This window comes from Schistocerca serialis, chromosome 1, assembly GCF_023864345.2.
Source record: "Schistocerca serialis cubense isolate TAMUIC-IGC-003099 chromosome 1, iqSchSeri2.2, whole genome shotgun sequence".
In the NCBI taxonomy this organism is placed as follows: domain Eukaryota; kingdom Metazoa; phylum Arthropoda; class Insecta; order Orthoptera; family Acrididae; genus Schistocerca; species Schistocerca serialis.
In genome coordinates this window covers 438,899,199-438,914,555 of record NC_064638.1, presented here as the reverse complement: position 1 = coordinate 438,914,555, position 15,357 = coordinate 438,899,199, and the positions used below count along the sequence as shown (strand labels likewise).

The window sequence follows — 15,357 nt, the reverse complement described above, 5'->3', positions numbered from 1 at the left end:
GTTTAAGAACAAAGATACACAGTGCTGTGAAAATGGGACAGAACAGAAAGCTTCACATGTAATGTGAATAATATATGCATATAAAACTTATATTGCTGGTCTGGGGATTACAAATAATATTTTTTTTCTTCTTGTTTACTCTGTGACAACCACTAGAAACTTTAGTCCAGTTCCCACAATCATAGGAAAACATCTGAATTTCCAAACAGATAACAATGTCTCTAATGTAATGCGAGACGTTGGTGAAACTAGAGAAAATATAGGTACAAGAGAAAGGAGAAACCAGGGGTGATTTTGTTTTTCCCCATTCGGCAGCTGAACTGCTCAGAGAGCAACACGACATACAACAAAACCTTTTCCTTTAACACAGGCATGGACAACCTTTGATGAGCCACAGGCCTGATGCACATACTTACTTACACTTGCAGGCTGCCTTGTTACATGACACAACAGCAATGGTTCAAGCGCATCAAATCAAAGCTTTAGCATCCATGATGTTAACGTTCATGGATGTAACACACTAATATGAATAGCACCCTTTGTGTAGCACACCAATAAATTATGCCTCAAAACATGCATTGTACATTCACCTCAACTTCAGATGAATATATTTATTTACACAGTGTGAACATTGTTTCTTTATTTACGACACTTTACAACAAAAGTATTAAAATCTTACATTGCGAGCTTCTGCAAGGCCATTAGTACAGAAACAATGTTCACAACACATAAATAAATATACACAACTGAAGATGGGATGCCAGCCATCTATAAATGTTATCACGTAAAAAGAGATGCCTATAAAAGCAACTGGTTGCAGCTAACTCATTATGAATTACCTTTAATTTCAACAGATGCAGTGCTCTAATACATTCACAATGCACAACCATTATTTACTGGTGTTAATACAAGAAAAACAGAAAAAAAATTTGGCAATCAGATATTCAACCGTAGTCAACAAGCAAGTAGCAGTACTTTTACGATTTTTGGCCACTGGCTGGTCATTCAACTGTTGTTCAAATCCAGCGGTTGCGAAATGGCAGTGTGCAGTGAGCAAGGTTTTCACTGGTTTCCATTATGAGCATCAAACCCGAGACAAGCTGAGCATTGGTGAAAATATTTGAAAATGGGCCCTGGGCAGAGTAGCATGCAAGCTAGCACCTCAATCTCTCTCCCTTCTACGAATATTTTCCATGTGCTGGATTGAAACCAATTGCAGCACAGATCTGGCAAGTGGGCTGCTAGTTGCCCATCTGTCATTTAATATTTTTAGTAGTGAGCAGCTAGCTTGTACTTCAGCTGACTGACACTGTCCTCTTTCACACTACTTCTGAATTTTGTGTCGTAGGTTTTATTGCACAAACTGTCAGTTTATTGCATTTGAAAGAAGTGTCTTTTTTCTATGAAATACTGCAATGAAACAAACTTACATCAGTGACCATCTTTTATGTTATTGTTGTTGTAGTCTTCAGTCCAGAGACTGGTTTGATGCAGCTCTCCATGCTACTCTATCCTGTGCAAGCTTCTTCATCTCCCAGTACCTACTGCAACCTATACCCCTCTGAATCTGCTTAGTGTATTCATCTCTTGGTCTCCTTCTACGGTTTTTACCCTCCACGCTGCCCTCCAATACTAAATTGGTGATCCCTTGATGCCTCGGAACATGTCCTACCAACCGATCCCTTCTTCTAGTCAAGTTGTGGCACAAATTTCTCTTTTCCCCAATTCTAGACAACACCTCCTCATTAGTTATGTGATCTACCCATCTAATCTTCAGCAATCTTCTGTAGCACCACATGTCGAAAGCTTCTATTCTATTCTTGTCCAAACTATTTATCGTCCCTGTTTCACTTCCATACATGGCTACACTCCATTCAAATACTTCCAGAAACGACTTCCTGACACTGAAATCTATACTCGATGTTAACAAATTTCTCTTCTTCAGAAACGCTTTCCTTGGCATTGCCATATCCTCCCTACTTCGATCATTATTAGTTATTTTGCTCCACAAATAGCAGAACTCCTTTACTACTTTAAGTGTCTCATTTCCTAATCTAATTCCCTCAGCATCACCCGAGTTAACTCGACTACATTCCATTATCCTCGTTTTGCTTTTGATGATGTTCATCTTATATCCTCCTTTCAAGACACTGTCCACTCTGTTCATCTGCTCTTCCAGGTCCATCTTTTATATTGAAATGAAAATGTGTTGATTCAAAACAAACAAACAAATTATTTTCTTTTGCCATTCATTCCATAAATGGAGACAGAATCAGAAGTTGGCACTAAAAATAAAATTCTCTAAAAACTCAGATTTCTACTGAAAATCACTTAATTAAATTTGGCTTAGCATGAAAAATTTCAAGGTGTTTTGGAAAATGAAGTCCTACATCACATTGTTCACAATAGTGCCTGGTATCTTTTATATCTTGCCTTGCTTCATTTGGGCAACCTTACATCTCCTCTGAAATCATTTTCACATTACCGTGGTGGGAATCAGTCAAGGAAAATGTCCTCCACTGAGTCTGTTTACAGGTGAACTATTTTGAGTTTAAGCTGATTCAACCAGATCATCTTTCTTAAAACTGCTGCCAGTTCAGTAACTAATTCAAAGACATTTGCTAGTAGGCCATGTTTGAGTAAAACATATGAATTAACAATCATCGTCATCAAGATGTGAAAAAAGCTTTCTTCAACTACTTGATTTGCTTCCTCTAAAACAGGCAATTTCCCATTAGCTGGTCACTGCAGTCTACAACAGTACTATTTTTATTACAATCTAAAATAAAAGCTGATATCCACATTTCAATCATTCCTAATTTTGTTGTGGCACTGTCATTTTGTGTTTTGTATCAAAAGAAATATACTCCTAGTGTCTTTCCAATTTACAAACAGAATATGGTCTTGCTGTGATAGCTAATTTTCTTTCAGCTTCCAAGCAATTAGATCTTTGGCTAGCCCTTTTCTGTTTTCAGTACTGTAAATCCAAAGTATGAAGCAGACAACAATTGATGTCCTTTGTACTGCCCATGACTGAGATGCAGTGTTTGGCAACAAGGGAAATGTGTGTGTTACTTTGCTCTGTGGCATTTAATGTTGTCTGCATTCCTTTCCTTCCAATATTAGTGACAGTTGCTGCCATCTGTGGTTTTTTGTGATGGTACAAGCACCACACAGTATCTTTATTCAAACGACAGATGTAACACAAATGTTGGGATACATTTATAAACCTTAGAAACAGCCGACATAGGTCCCACTTTGCTTGTCTTTTTGGAATATAATCCATGTGATGCAGGAGCTACATCACTCGCCTTCAATATGTTAATCTAACTTCACCGCCTATAGTATCATGGTAAGGAGAAAAAGTCTTAGCTTAGCATAAATCAATGAATTTTGTTTTTGATATGTTGGTACAGACTGTGTAAAAACTTGAGTGTCAGCTTGATCTCCACGATAGTTTTGATTATGCAGCTCTTTTCAAGTTGTCACACATCATGCACATTTCACTCAGATGAATAATCTACTCATAATTTTCTGTTCTGGACACCCATCGCCAACAGCTGTTTGTTCAAAAAAGTAGAAGATTTACAACATTTAATAAATGGGAAAAAGAAGCAATATGTTAAGATTCCTTTTGAAAATGATACATGTAAAGAATATCCCACGATTGCAATCACACCTGAAAACATAAAGTATATAATATGGTATTAGATTATTTGCAATTATAGGTGTTGGGAGTATCTGGTGCAATAGTGATACCTGAAGAAAGAATATGGTACATTGAACATGTTGAATTAACAGCAGACTGGTCTGTACAACATGGATGCCCTACTTGTTGAATGCTGTGCAAAAGCATATGTGAAAATTAATTTATCAGCTGTGTTTGGATAGTTTAACAACAAACCCAACTGAGTCTGGGCTTCAGTTGGTTGCTGTGGGTGAGACGGGTGATTAGTTTAGGTCAGAAATGAGTGCAGACGGTGCTGTACCAAATACATACATGTCAATCTTGTAAAGAGTAAATAATAACTAATGAATGCTATGGAAGTCTTCTGGACCATGGGAGTGAAAATATATGAAGAGGGGCCATGATGACCCCCTTCCCAAAAATGAATGTATGCACTTAATTAAATATATGAAATTACTTTTCACAAGCAATCCTAATTTGACATATTCCTTAGATAAATATTAGTATCTTTCTAGAGAATATCAACATTGTCAATGTTAGGGAGGAAAGAACCTCCACAACCAAAACCTGTGTGGAGAGTAAAACTTATCTCCCCCCCCCTCGCCCTCTCACTGTCTCAAAGCTCCACCAACCAATACCAACACTGCCCTCACCACTGAGAAATCCACAGAGAGGGTGGGATGACAACCAAAGTAATGAAGAATTACTGAAATGTGAAACACATTACATAAATCAGCAGTTACTATGAGCACTCAGCCATATTAACACTTAACAGAACAAAATAGGAAACTCATGTGGGGCAGGTCTGCATGAAGTCCAACTCTACCTTCCTATCGATGCCCTAGTTTGGAACTGGTGTATAGCATACTCCTTTATCATTCAGAAACAAAACACTGAGGGATGGATACATCATGAGTGACAAACAGCAATTAAATGGAGTATAATACTATGAAAATGAAAAAATAATTAACCTTAATTTTTTTAAATGTCTATTACGTACGTTAGAATGCATGTTCACACATACGACTAACACAATAAATAATGAACATAGTAAAATATCAGTACATATGAGACTAAGTTCAAATGTAACACACGTTGACACCATCAATCGAATTTCAAGAGTGTTCAGGAGGAGTACAGTTACTCCTCACGGACTGTTTCAGTTTCAGATATTATGCAAGCATTTGTTCAGTGGCAGAGCTCCTCTACCCATATAAAACTGGAAAATAGAGTATATCTGGCATAATTTTGCGAGCATGCAAAGTTATCTGCCTGAAATTAAAGGACACATAATGCTTATACCATATAAAGAAAAATGGTTTGAAATATCCCAAGGATTTGAGTAGTACACAATATTTGTTCGCTGTATCAAAGCTCTAATGGTAAACATATTGGAATGCAAAATTCAGAACATTCAAGTCCTTAGAAACCTTTTTTTCTCCACTGCTGCTGGCTCTATGTGCTTTCTCTGGGTATACGTTCAAGTTTATGGAAAAGGCAGTGACTCAGGAATTTTCAGAGATTCCATTGTACACAAAACAACTCACTGGAAAATATTTGACTATTTGACTTGGATATACCACAACAACCTTTTAACATAAAACTCCATCATGGTGCTTTCTAATGTGATTGTGTGTGTGACAGAGCATGTGGGCTGTTGGGAAAATTTAACGACTTCTTACAGAGGGTAGAAACTGACTTATGAAAAAAGTATATTTAGCTATTGGCTAACTTTAGCACATAGATATGTTGAATATGTTAAGCATACTTTTAGTACAGAGTTTAATAAGTAGAGAATGCTACATCACCCATTTGATGTCAGTGTGGGTAGTGCTGAACACATGCTAAAACCAATTACAGTTTTTCCTAACTATGTTGGAATCAGAGATGGATTTAAACATGACATCTTGGAAGGAAATCTCACAAGTATAAATGCTACCCACAATGGATGACCCACTTCATCAATAGATAATATTTCGGCTAAGTTTAGCCTGGTGTCAACATTCTTGCCTTCGGTTTCACTTGGTCTTTGCAACATCCAACAAACAAAAATAACAGAAACACACCTGAAACAACACAATCAATTGAACAGCACAAGAGCAACTTCTATCTTTGTAACCATGTGTCAGCGTGCACTTATATGATCAGTTGTCGAATGTTAACGTGTGTTTTCAAATCAGATTTCCATCATGAACTTAGCTTAAATTTGACTAGCTGATCACAATAAAAACTAACGGGTGAACCAGTCAACCTGTAAGGCATTAAAATCCCGCACATAACAGCTCACGTAGGTGGTCTGACTCAATGCAACATTTTAATCTTTTTGCAATACTCATGTTATCATCAAATGAAACTGATAAAAGTTCCACATGAAATTTGAGGATTGCCCCATTGTTGGCAATGAAATGCAACAAGTTAAAATATGTGTGGTGTCTAGACAGGGTTATATTAAAATAGAATGTATACTGGTGGATCCTCTTGTCCAAAAAGATAGCAGTGAGTCCCATGGCTGTGCTCTACTCTGAGTCTGGTGAGCACTACTTCACCTCGTCCCTATGTTTGGGAGGATGGGCACTACTGATCAAGTGTCTAGCTTTACTGATCAAAGTTTCTGTTCATTACTTGCAACTGCTCTTCTTCCATCAGTGAGAAAAGATCATGCAGGGGATACAGTCATCTTGAACTGTAGTTTCCCAATAGGCACTGGCTATTGTAAATCATTTTCTCACTACTAACTGGAGGGTACAGAGTGCCTCGGCAACTGAGAAGTGACTTCTGGGTAGCTTAAAGTTTAACAGAGCACACACTATACATTTTAAGCACATGGAACGAGATCTTGTGTGGAAGAATAATGAAGCAGGCAATGGTATTGCCCACCTGGACTACTCTATATTACTAATTGAATTTTCTCATTTTCAGAGTACTTAACGGCAATCTGTTTTCATTGTTAAAAACCGTTCAAAAGCTAAGAGTGCATAATTTTTTTTATTTAAAATGACTTTTTCCAACGGGCACTGCTGCCATCGTCTGGTCATTATCATCTTTCTGTTGTAAAGTATGTTCATTTTACACTGAACCTACGCATAAGATGTCTGTCATGAGTTTTTCTACTTGACATTATAAACATCTGTCATCACTAAAACATTTAAAAACATAAAGCACCCTGTCAAAAATGCCATGCCCATATACATATTGCTCAAAGAAGCTTGTTACTTTATACAAACACAGCACACAACAGCACATCTGTTTTACATATGGTGGACACACACTAACCAGTGCGAATCCACATTCTGTGGACCAGTGGATTTGCACTGGTTAGTTAGTATGTGCCCAGCACATACAAACAGATGTGCTGTTGTATACCATTTTTGTATGATGTAACAAGCATCTGTGAGCAACATGTACATGGACATGCACTTTTGGACAAGGTGCTTTATGTTTTTAAATATTTTAGTGAGAACAAATGTTGATAAAGTACTGAATTTTACACACTTGACATCTTGTGCACTGACCGCGAACCCGGTTTCAATTGCAGAGTGCCTATCTAACAGCTTCCACATGCAACCAAAATTTGATTTCACATACGCTTCATAATTACTTATTGAATTCAAAAATTTTAAATGCTGTCATATTCTTCTCATTAAGAGGAACACCCTCATGTTAAATGTTTGACAAAAAAAGGCAAGTATTACATTTAGAAACTATTTGTTTGTCTTGAGTCAAGCACACATGCTGCACAAATTTTCAAACCTTTATGAAACTTTTCCTCCCCAATACCCCTGCACAATGATGAAAGGAAATATGTTTATTGCTTACTAAATATACTGTCCATGCAGTAAAAGACCACCTCAGATGTGGAGCTTAAATTTATTACTTCTTTATTACAGACTCTATTCACATCACAGTCTGTGGACAGTATCCACACATACCACTGAATGTACCTTCAAAATTATATCATTGTATGTACAACACACAGTCCAAGGGATGCTGAAGAACGAGTGTCTGCTTAAAATGGCAATGGCATATAGTAAAATTTCAACATTAGGAGTGACATTTTAATTTATTACTTTACTACTACCTCTATACAGAACTCAATTTGCAGATGTGTGTTTGCCATCTTAAAATGGCTACTCTAAAGTTGGTTTAGTGACTTTGCTGTACATCAACAATAATTGCAGATGTGTTGGGACTTTCACAGCATGTCTCATTATAAGAAGATGCCTTGTTGAGAGATGAGACATCCCAGCTTCAGTATATTGGGCTGGTTCTAATACAGACTGGTCACTGGCATCTGCCCTCACTTGAACAGTGCCTAGCAACCTAAAACACATTGGCCCTCCAAATACGTATCTAGTGCAACTATATACAAGTCAGGACTGAACAAATTATTTATAAAATTATAATAGCGGAGGCATATTGTATCCCTGGCTTTTATGCAAAAGCACTACATGGTGTTAAGTGATTTTTGGCACCTGACTTTCTATAACCCCGAGTTTGGGGTCTCGAAACAGGTCTGTACAGAGATATTACTTGCTGCATCTCTGATAGGATTACACAGGACACTCAGATATTAAACTTGCAACACAGAAAGGAAAATAATACAAAAAAGCTTCAGGGTTCCACGTCTATCAGACACATCCACACAGAAGAAACTGGTGGCTTGAAAATGTTTTTCAGTCCAATGAGGAAGTTGTAGATGGGTATTTTGCAGCCATCCCTGAATCACACTTCATGGGTGCAATAATGTTGGACAAGGTGCAGTTAAATTGATTAAGCTGTGCCTCTTTGATCTAAAACATAGTCTTTCCTGCCAGGCAGAGACATTTTCATCATGTCATCACACCTTCTGGTCTGCCTGGTTATCCCAAATAGCTGAACAAGAATCTTCAATGAGTACAACAGTTTTTTGTTATACACTTACACACTTCGCACAATTAGATGTCGAGTAAACAAGAACTTGGATCTGTATTGTTAAAGAAAATTTGTAACTAGCTAGAAAAGATGACTCAAGCACAAAATTGGTCTTACCTGCGCCGAAATGTCTCCAGGTGTGTTTTCAGCAGCAACAGAGCTCGTTGTATGCAAAGCAAGCTGGACTCCTCGGCTACTTCAAGATCAGCAGTAGCTACTCCCAAATGTGCCATGCATTGTGATACAAATTCTGACTCGTGATCCAGCTGACGTCCCACATAGTAGCTGTTGAGGTACTGAATGGCAGCCATACTTACATCTGGAGAGAGAGAGAAAAAAAAAAAAAGAACACATTTCTTGTTCTCATTATGTCACTAAGGATTGCTAGTTCCAGCTGGCAGTGAAGGGATCTTGATAATGTTATTCCTGTACAAGATATAAAGATCAACGCTAAGGCTTCCTGCAGATCTCATTTAAGTACCACCATTCACCACCTCATACCCCAACATTCTGTTCATCTGAAAGTTTTGAACTTATTTCTATAAGCAGACAAGACACTCATTCTCCGTAATAATACTTTATGATTGTTGCTGAACCATTTACTTAACTATCAAAACTTGGGGTAACACGTAGCAAAGAATTCTGACACTTAATAAGAAAGATTAGTATCATCTGTGATAGCAAATGTCATGCATCTTAAAGTGTCAGAAATTTTAGCCGCAGAACTGATCCATAGCAAATGCTGCATTGTAGCTACGCGTATTCTTGAAACTAGTCTTTGATTTCTCTTTAACTGTTCAGTCATTCGAAGGGAGTCTTTGATACACTGCGTTGAAAAATAAATTTTGTGTTCACTGCAGCACATTAACTTTACCCTTATAACAGCACAATGTGAATGTCACTGTATCACATAAAGTCACCTCAGATGCGAAATGACTTGCATCACAAAATCTGCACTGCAAATTCAACAAACAGCAATTACAGTTCTCAAAATTATTTGTAATTATGTTCAGTGCAAATTTAAATGTATCTTTCAAAACAATAGAATTATCATTATCAACATCTGACTTTTTCCTGTTACTTTCTCTATGCAAAAATTGTCTCTATCTAGTTCTTCGTCTTTCGGTCCAACCTGTTAATGTTCTTCTTCGAGGCATAGCCCAAAACAAATACAGTTTCCTTATAATATGGGACATTGTAGCTACTCAAAATGAAGATACTGAAAATTATGAACATACTAAATTTTAAAGTGACAGCAGCAAACAAAAGCAGAGTTGGTTCTATTTACTCTTAAGCAAAGTAAGTGAAAAAACGATCCTAATAACAAACATTTGTGTCTCCAATGACTTCTTTACTAAGTTTCATTTTCCACTGTTGACAACATCAATGGTGTGGCAGTTGTGGCATTGTTGCTGTCCAGTATGTGTGTGTTACTGCAAATCAACTATCTACAAAATTTAAACATGAATGTTCATAGAATGCAATGTCACAAAACACTGTAAGTTAGTAGCAATGTCACACACAAAGGAAAACTTTTCACATACGTGTGTCTATTTCCTTTTACCTCTCCTAATGTATGATTTTTTTCTTTCATGCACATCTACGGCAAAGTTCCTTTGGAATTATATAAGTTTCACTGGCCTCCTTGTACTTCAGTTTTCAACGCTCATGTATTAATATTATGATTGCAAATAAAATAGATGCATTATCATTACGAATGTCCACACTGCTATTATGTTCTCTATGAAAAAATTGGGTGTGTGTAACTATGCGCCTTTCACTCTGACCCCATTAGCATTCCTCTTCTGGGCATACCATAAAATAAATACAGTTTGCGCATAATAAGCAAAGTCAAAAGTCATACTTATTCAGACTGAAGAAATTAAAATTTGGAATTTACTTCAAATTTTCTGGTAATGGCAGGAAATAACCACAAAGTTACTCTTCCAATAACGGCCGGCCGTGGTGGCCATGCAGTTAAAGGCGCTACAGTCTGGAACCGCGTGACCGATACGGTCGCAGGTTCGAATCCTACCTCGGGCATGGATGTGTGTGATGTCCTTAGGTTAGTTAGGTTTAAGTAGTTCTAAGTTCTAGGGGACTGATGACCTTAGAAGTTAAGTCCCATAGTGCTCAGAGCCATTTGAACCAATAACGCCATCATGTTAATGCTCTGCAGTGTTCAAAACAATCTTTGCGTTGACATAAACTTTATCTTACGTATATATAATTCAGTCTCTAAAAAACACACACACACACAAAAACTTCACAGAATTTCTCCTACGTACTTTGCAGGAACAACACTCCTGGTAGAAAGGATATTGCGGAGGCATAGCTTAGCCACAGCCTGGAGGACTGTTTCCAAAAATTCAGAGATCAGTCAATAGAGCACTTGTCCTGGAAAGATAACGGTCCCAGGTTCACATCCCCATCTGTGAAACAGTTTTAATCTGACAGATTCCAAGCAAGTACAGGTTGACTTCACCAGTGGAAAAATTGTCACAGTGTTAGGCATGCTGCTGTTTCATGTTAAAAACTTTCTGCCGATAATGATGCAGGCAGGCAGTTTGTTGAAAAACTTGAAAAAATAGTTTCAGAAAATAAACTGGTATCTGATCAGTTATACAAAATTGACGAACCTGGGGCTAAACTACAAAAAGCATTTGGCTCAAAGAATGAAGCAGCCAAAGACACAAAGCTGGCAAAAGACAGGCTGACCACTGCACCATGCAGCAACTTAAGTTGTGACCGTAAATTTCATCATTTGTAACTGGCGCATCTGAGGAACCAAGAGCCTTCAAGAACAAGCATGTCGGCACTTCCTTTTTATTACAGAGCTCAAAAAAGTCTGAGTGAATGTCAATTTGTTTAAAGAATGGTTTTTTGATGTATTTGTCCTGGCTGTTAAAAATAATTGAACTCAAAAGACATACCACACCCTGCAATTCTATTATTAGACATTGCCCCAAGCCACATCTCCGAGTCTGAACTTACAGAAGGTGACATAAAACATACATTTCTGCTGCACATCGTGTTTGTTGTGAGTAACTGGTTGCAACTTACTCGTTTCTGGTGGTTATAACAGAGAATTTAGATACAAATTAAATTCTGAGAATGCTAGACGAACTGTTTGACGACTCTGGCTCTGGAGGAAAGTTGGACAATTCAGATTTGAATTCAGTTTATGAAGATTCTGAAGATATGTGCAATTATAATTCAATATATAATTATCAATATACCGTAATAATTCACCTATTTTTCTTGCAGACAATACAATTTGTAAAGCTTATTGCTTATCATTTTCAACAGCTGAAGAAGACATGGAAGCTTAATTGTTGCAGCCTTTTGCTTCAACATCTACACCTTTAAAAAAAATTATGAAATACTACAGAAAAAACATGTTGATGCTGAACTTGGCTCGAGTACTGTGGATGTGCTGCTCATACTTTATGTTTTCCAAAAGGCAATTGGCGTGCATGCACCTCTTGACATCAGATCAAATGTGTGCAATTGTTTTTCATTGTTCATGCCACCAGAAATAATTGGAATAAAAAAACCGAGACGAACTGAAATGCAGAATTTGCAAAAAGATGGAGACAAAATACAGTGAAGCCTAACAGAATCTGGGGCAAGTTGAAAGTGATAAAGATAAGCAAGATTTAATTGTTTTCTGCTATTATCACTGATGTTCATGTTCTGAAAAAGTCTAAACTCTCTGACTATTGGTCAAACAATCCAGTTCTCGACACTCCTTTTGCTGCTGGTATTATGAGCCATAATTTTTCATGGTGATTTTTTCAAATTTTCACCTATGCCACAATGAACAGTGCATATCTAGCCATCACCTAAACTGTGACTGGTTCTGTCTTCTGATCTTCATTTTTGCAGTGCGCTAATCTCACAGTTGATGAAGGTATGTGCAAATTTACACCATGTAAAGTTCTGTGCATACTTGAAAAACAAGCCACAAAATCAAAATATTTCAGCTATGTAATGCATCTACAGGCTCTGTTCAGAGCACGGAACTGAATGGTGTGAGGAGAACGAAGGAACCTGGACGTATGGCTCTCCTGAAGAGGTTCCTCTTCTACGTGGACCAATATTGCAGTTCACCTGCTGTGTTTGATTACTTGTGGGATCAAGAGACAGCATTTCCACTGGTACTTGTATGGTGAACAAACAGGAGCTTTGCCAAACCACTGCTGTCTAACAGGAACCAAAATGAAGTAAAATAATTTGAAGCAAAAGAAACCACTTGTGGATAAAATGGAGGGATATAAGAGGGAGAGTTATTGGTGCTGTCAACAAATCACAGTGTGTCCACAATCAATGTAGTTGTGCAGCCACCAGCAGGGCCTATTATGAAATACAGACACAATGTTGCTCTTGACTATAATATTTATAGGAAAGGTGTTGGCAGATTTGACCAGATGATAGAGTAGCATCCATTCAAATAAAAACAGATGAAGTAGTACAAAAAGTTGTCCTTCCATCTTTTCATGACTAGTGCCACCAACACTTTTACCTTGTTTCGGGAAGAAATGCATATTAGCAGATTTTCTTATAGAGTTAGTGGATAGTTTTGTTCTGGAAGATATAAAAAAACTCAAAGATTACAAGCTTTGCAATCAGGACAAGTAGTTTACGAGGCAGACATTTTCCTGGCGTAATACCAACATCTGAAAAGAAGACAAATGTGACATGTTTGTAAAGGGTGTTCTGAAGTCAGAGTGTAAACTCACCCAGGAGAGCAATGTGCTGGTGGTGAGCTGATAGTGGCATGCCATTCTGTGCACTGAATTGTTTCAAAATATATCACAGTCAAGCAATATATGCTTCAAATTGTCTGTACGAGTTATTTCAGATGACAATACTGTATTTTTAAAGTATTATTACCTGTCTTCATTTGCTAAGATAACAGAAACACACACTCTACAAATGGATGCATGGTTTCAACAAATCTTGTTCCTTTACTTTACATGTAACTACACTTACCAGTGTTGGACACTCGCAATGCCACTTTCCACAAGTGTGACATATCTGCATCACGTGCAAGGGAACACAACTGCTGGAATAAAGCAAGCCCTGTCATCGATATTCGCTCTGGAGCAAGGGCAGGCAGTTTATGGAGATACAGATGTCTCAGAGCATCACTACCCAATGCATGTTGATCTCTTGACTTTGCTTGATTTAACAACCAAGAAAATAGCTCATCTGCACACTGTGCATCTGTAGCCAGGCAGTTCCATAAAATGTCAAGCTGATCAATGCTCAACCTGTTGTAGTAATTCAAAAGCAGAACATGAGAATCTGTAACATTTTAACTACACTATTTGTATAAAATATGCCTATAGCAAGAATGCTGTTAAGTAATGCGAACACACAAATAGGAAAAGCTAATGGTTTAAATTAATATACATACAGCATAGCTATAAGAAAGCTAAGCTTTCACATGTCGTACTGCAAAACAAGGTACATTTGTTTAAAGAAACATTTGGTTTTAATATGTTCATAATAAGTTACCATTCATATTCTCTCAGCTGAAGTATTTCCAATGTATAGACACTACAGACAGAACAAAAATTGGTGCTCAGATAACAAAAAACGAATGACGAGCCTTTAAAAGACTAAAAACGATTACAACTAGGACACTCTTATGTAGCAAACCAAACTGGACATATCTTGGTTTCATAGTGAAACCTCAAGAACAAAAGAAATCTTAATATTCAAAGAAGTAAAGGAAACTATAGATTGCACAGTTCAACTTGTCCCGTCAGCAGAGGATGCTGGAAGCCGAAGCTTATGGTCAGTTCATAGTACACTGGTTGCCGAGACAAGCCCAGACCCTTCATCCCAGAGCAGCCAGCTTTTATAGCTTATATTTTCTGCATAGGGGACAAGAAAAAAAATTCCTGGATTTCCCAGTTAAAAATACACTTTTGTCCAGGTGAAAATACACTAAACATCTAGCGAAAGTACATTTTTCAGAGTTAAATGACATTGTACTTTCACTTATCAACCCTTTGAATGGTGAAGGTTTTATACACCAGCATAGAACTTCCTGGCACTTTAGAGAACGAAACGCAGCAAAAAAGAAAAAAAAGAAAAAAAAAAAACGGTTTTGGAACAAACTTTGATGCATGGCAACATAGACAATGGATATTTTTGTATTCCAAAAGTGTAAATTCCAGCTACTGCACAGGAATTCCACTGTATACAGCACAGTAGGTTCCAGAGCATTGAAATCAAGACTAGAATGTGCTTTTATCAGCCAATCAAAGCTAATGTCACGTGATCTCACCAGCCCACGACAGAAGACATTCAAAGCACAGCATACGAGCTGCAGTCAGCTTATAGCAAGAACACTGTTAAGTAATGTGAGCAAACAAATAGGAAAAGTTGATGGTTTAAATTAATATACATACAGCACAGCTATAAGAAAGCTAGGCTTTCACATGTCGTACTGCTCGTCAAAAGTTTTTTGCTATTTTTTTTCCAAGGGTGTGGTTAGGTAAGCAACTCAAGAGCATGGCTAAAATTGCAGCAGCTGAATATTTCAACAAGCACGATCATAAATTTCACTGCTATACACTAAACTTTTGTGGGCTACCTGGCTGAATACATATTCCGTCAAGCACTTAGATTTTTCCACAGAAAAACCAATTACGTATAAAATTGCTCAAGAACTAACGTCACACTTTTTTTTAAAAAAAAAGGATAATTATACTTTTTGCCATCAATAAATATGGCAAAAATTA

At 37.3% G+C, this 15,357-nt stretch overlaps 1 protein-coding gene across 1 annotated transcript in view; it reads right to left on the bottom strand.

Moving 5' to 3' along the window:
- LOC126472697 (ubiquitin carboxyl-terminal hydrolase 34) overlaps positions 1–15,357 on the bottom strand; it is a 529,852-nt gene that overhangs the window by 344,722 nt on the left and 169,773 nt on the right. Inside the window, exons 18-19 of the mRNA XM_050099952.1 lie at positions 13,595–13,875; positions 8,717–8,918 (exon numbers count right to left, since the gene is read on the bottom strand). Of these exons, the coding sequence (XP_049955909.1) occupies positions 8,717–8,918; positions 13,595–13,875 (483 nt within the window). The remainder of the gene's footprint in view (positions 1–8,716; positions 8,919–13,594; positions 13,876–15,357) is intronic.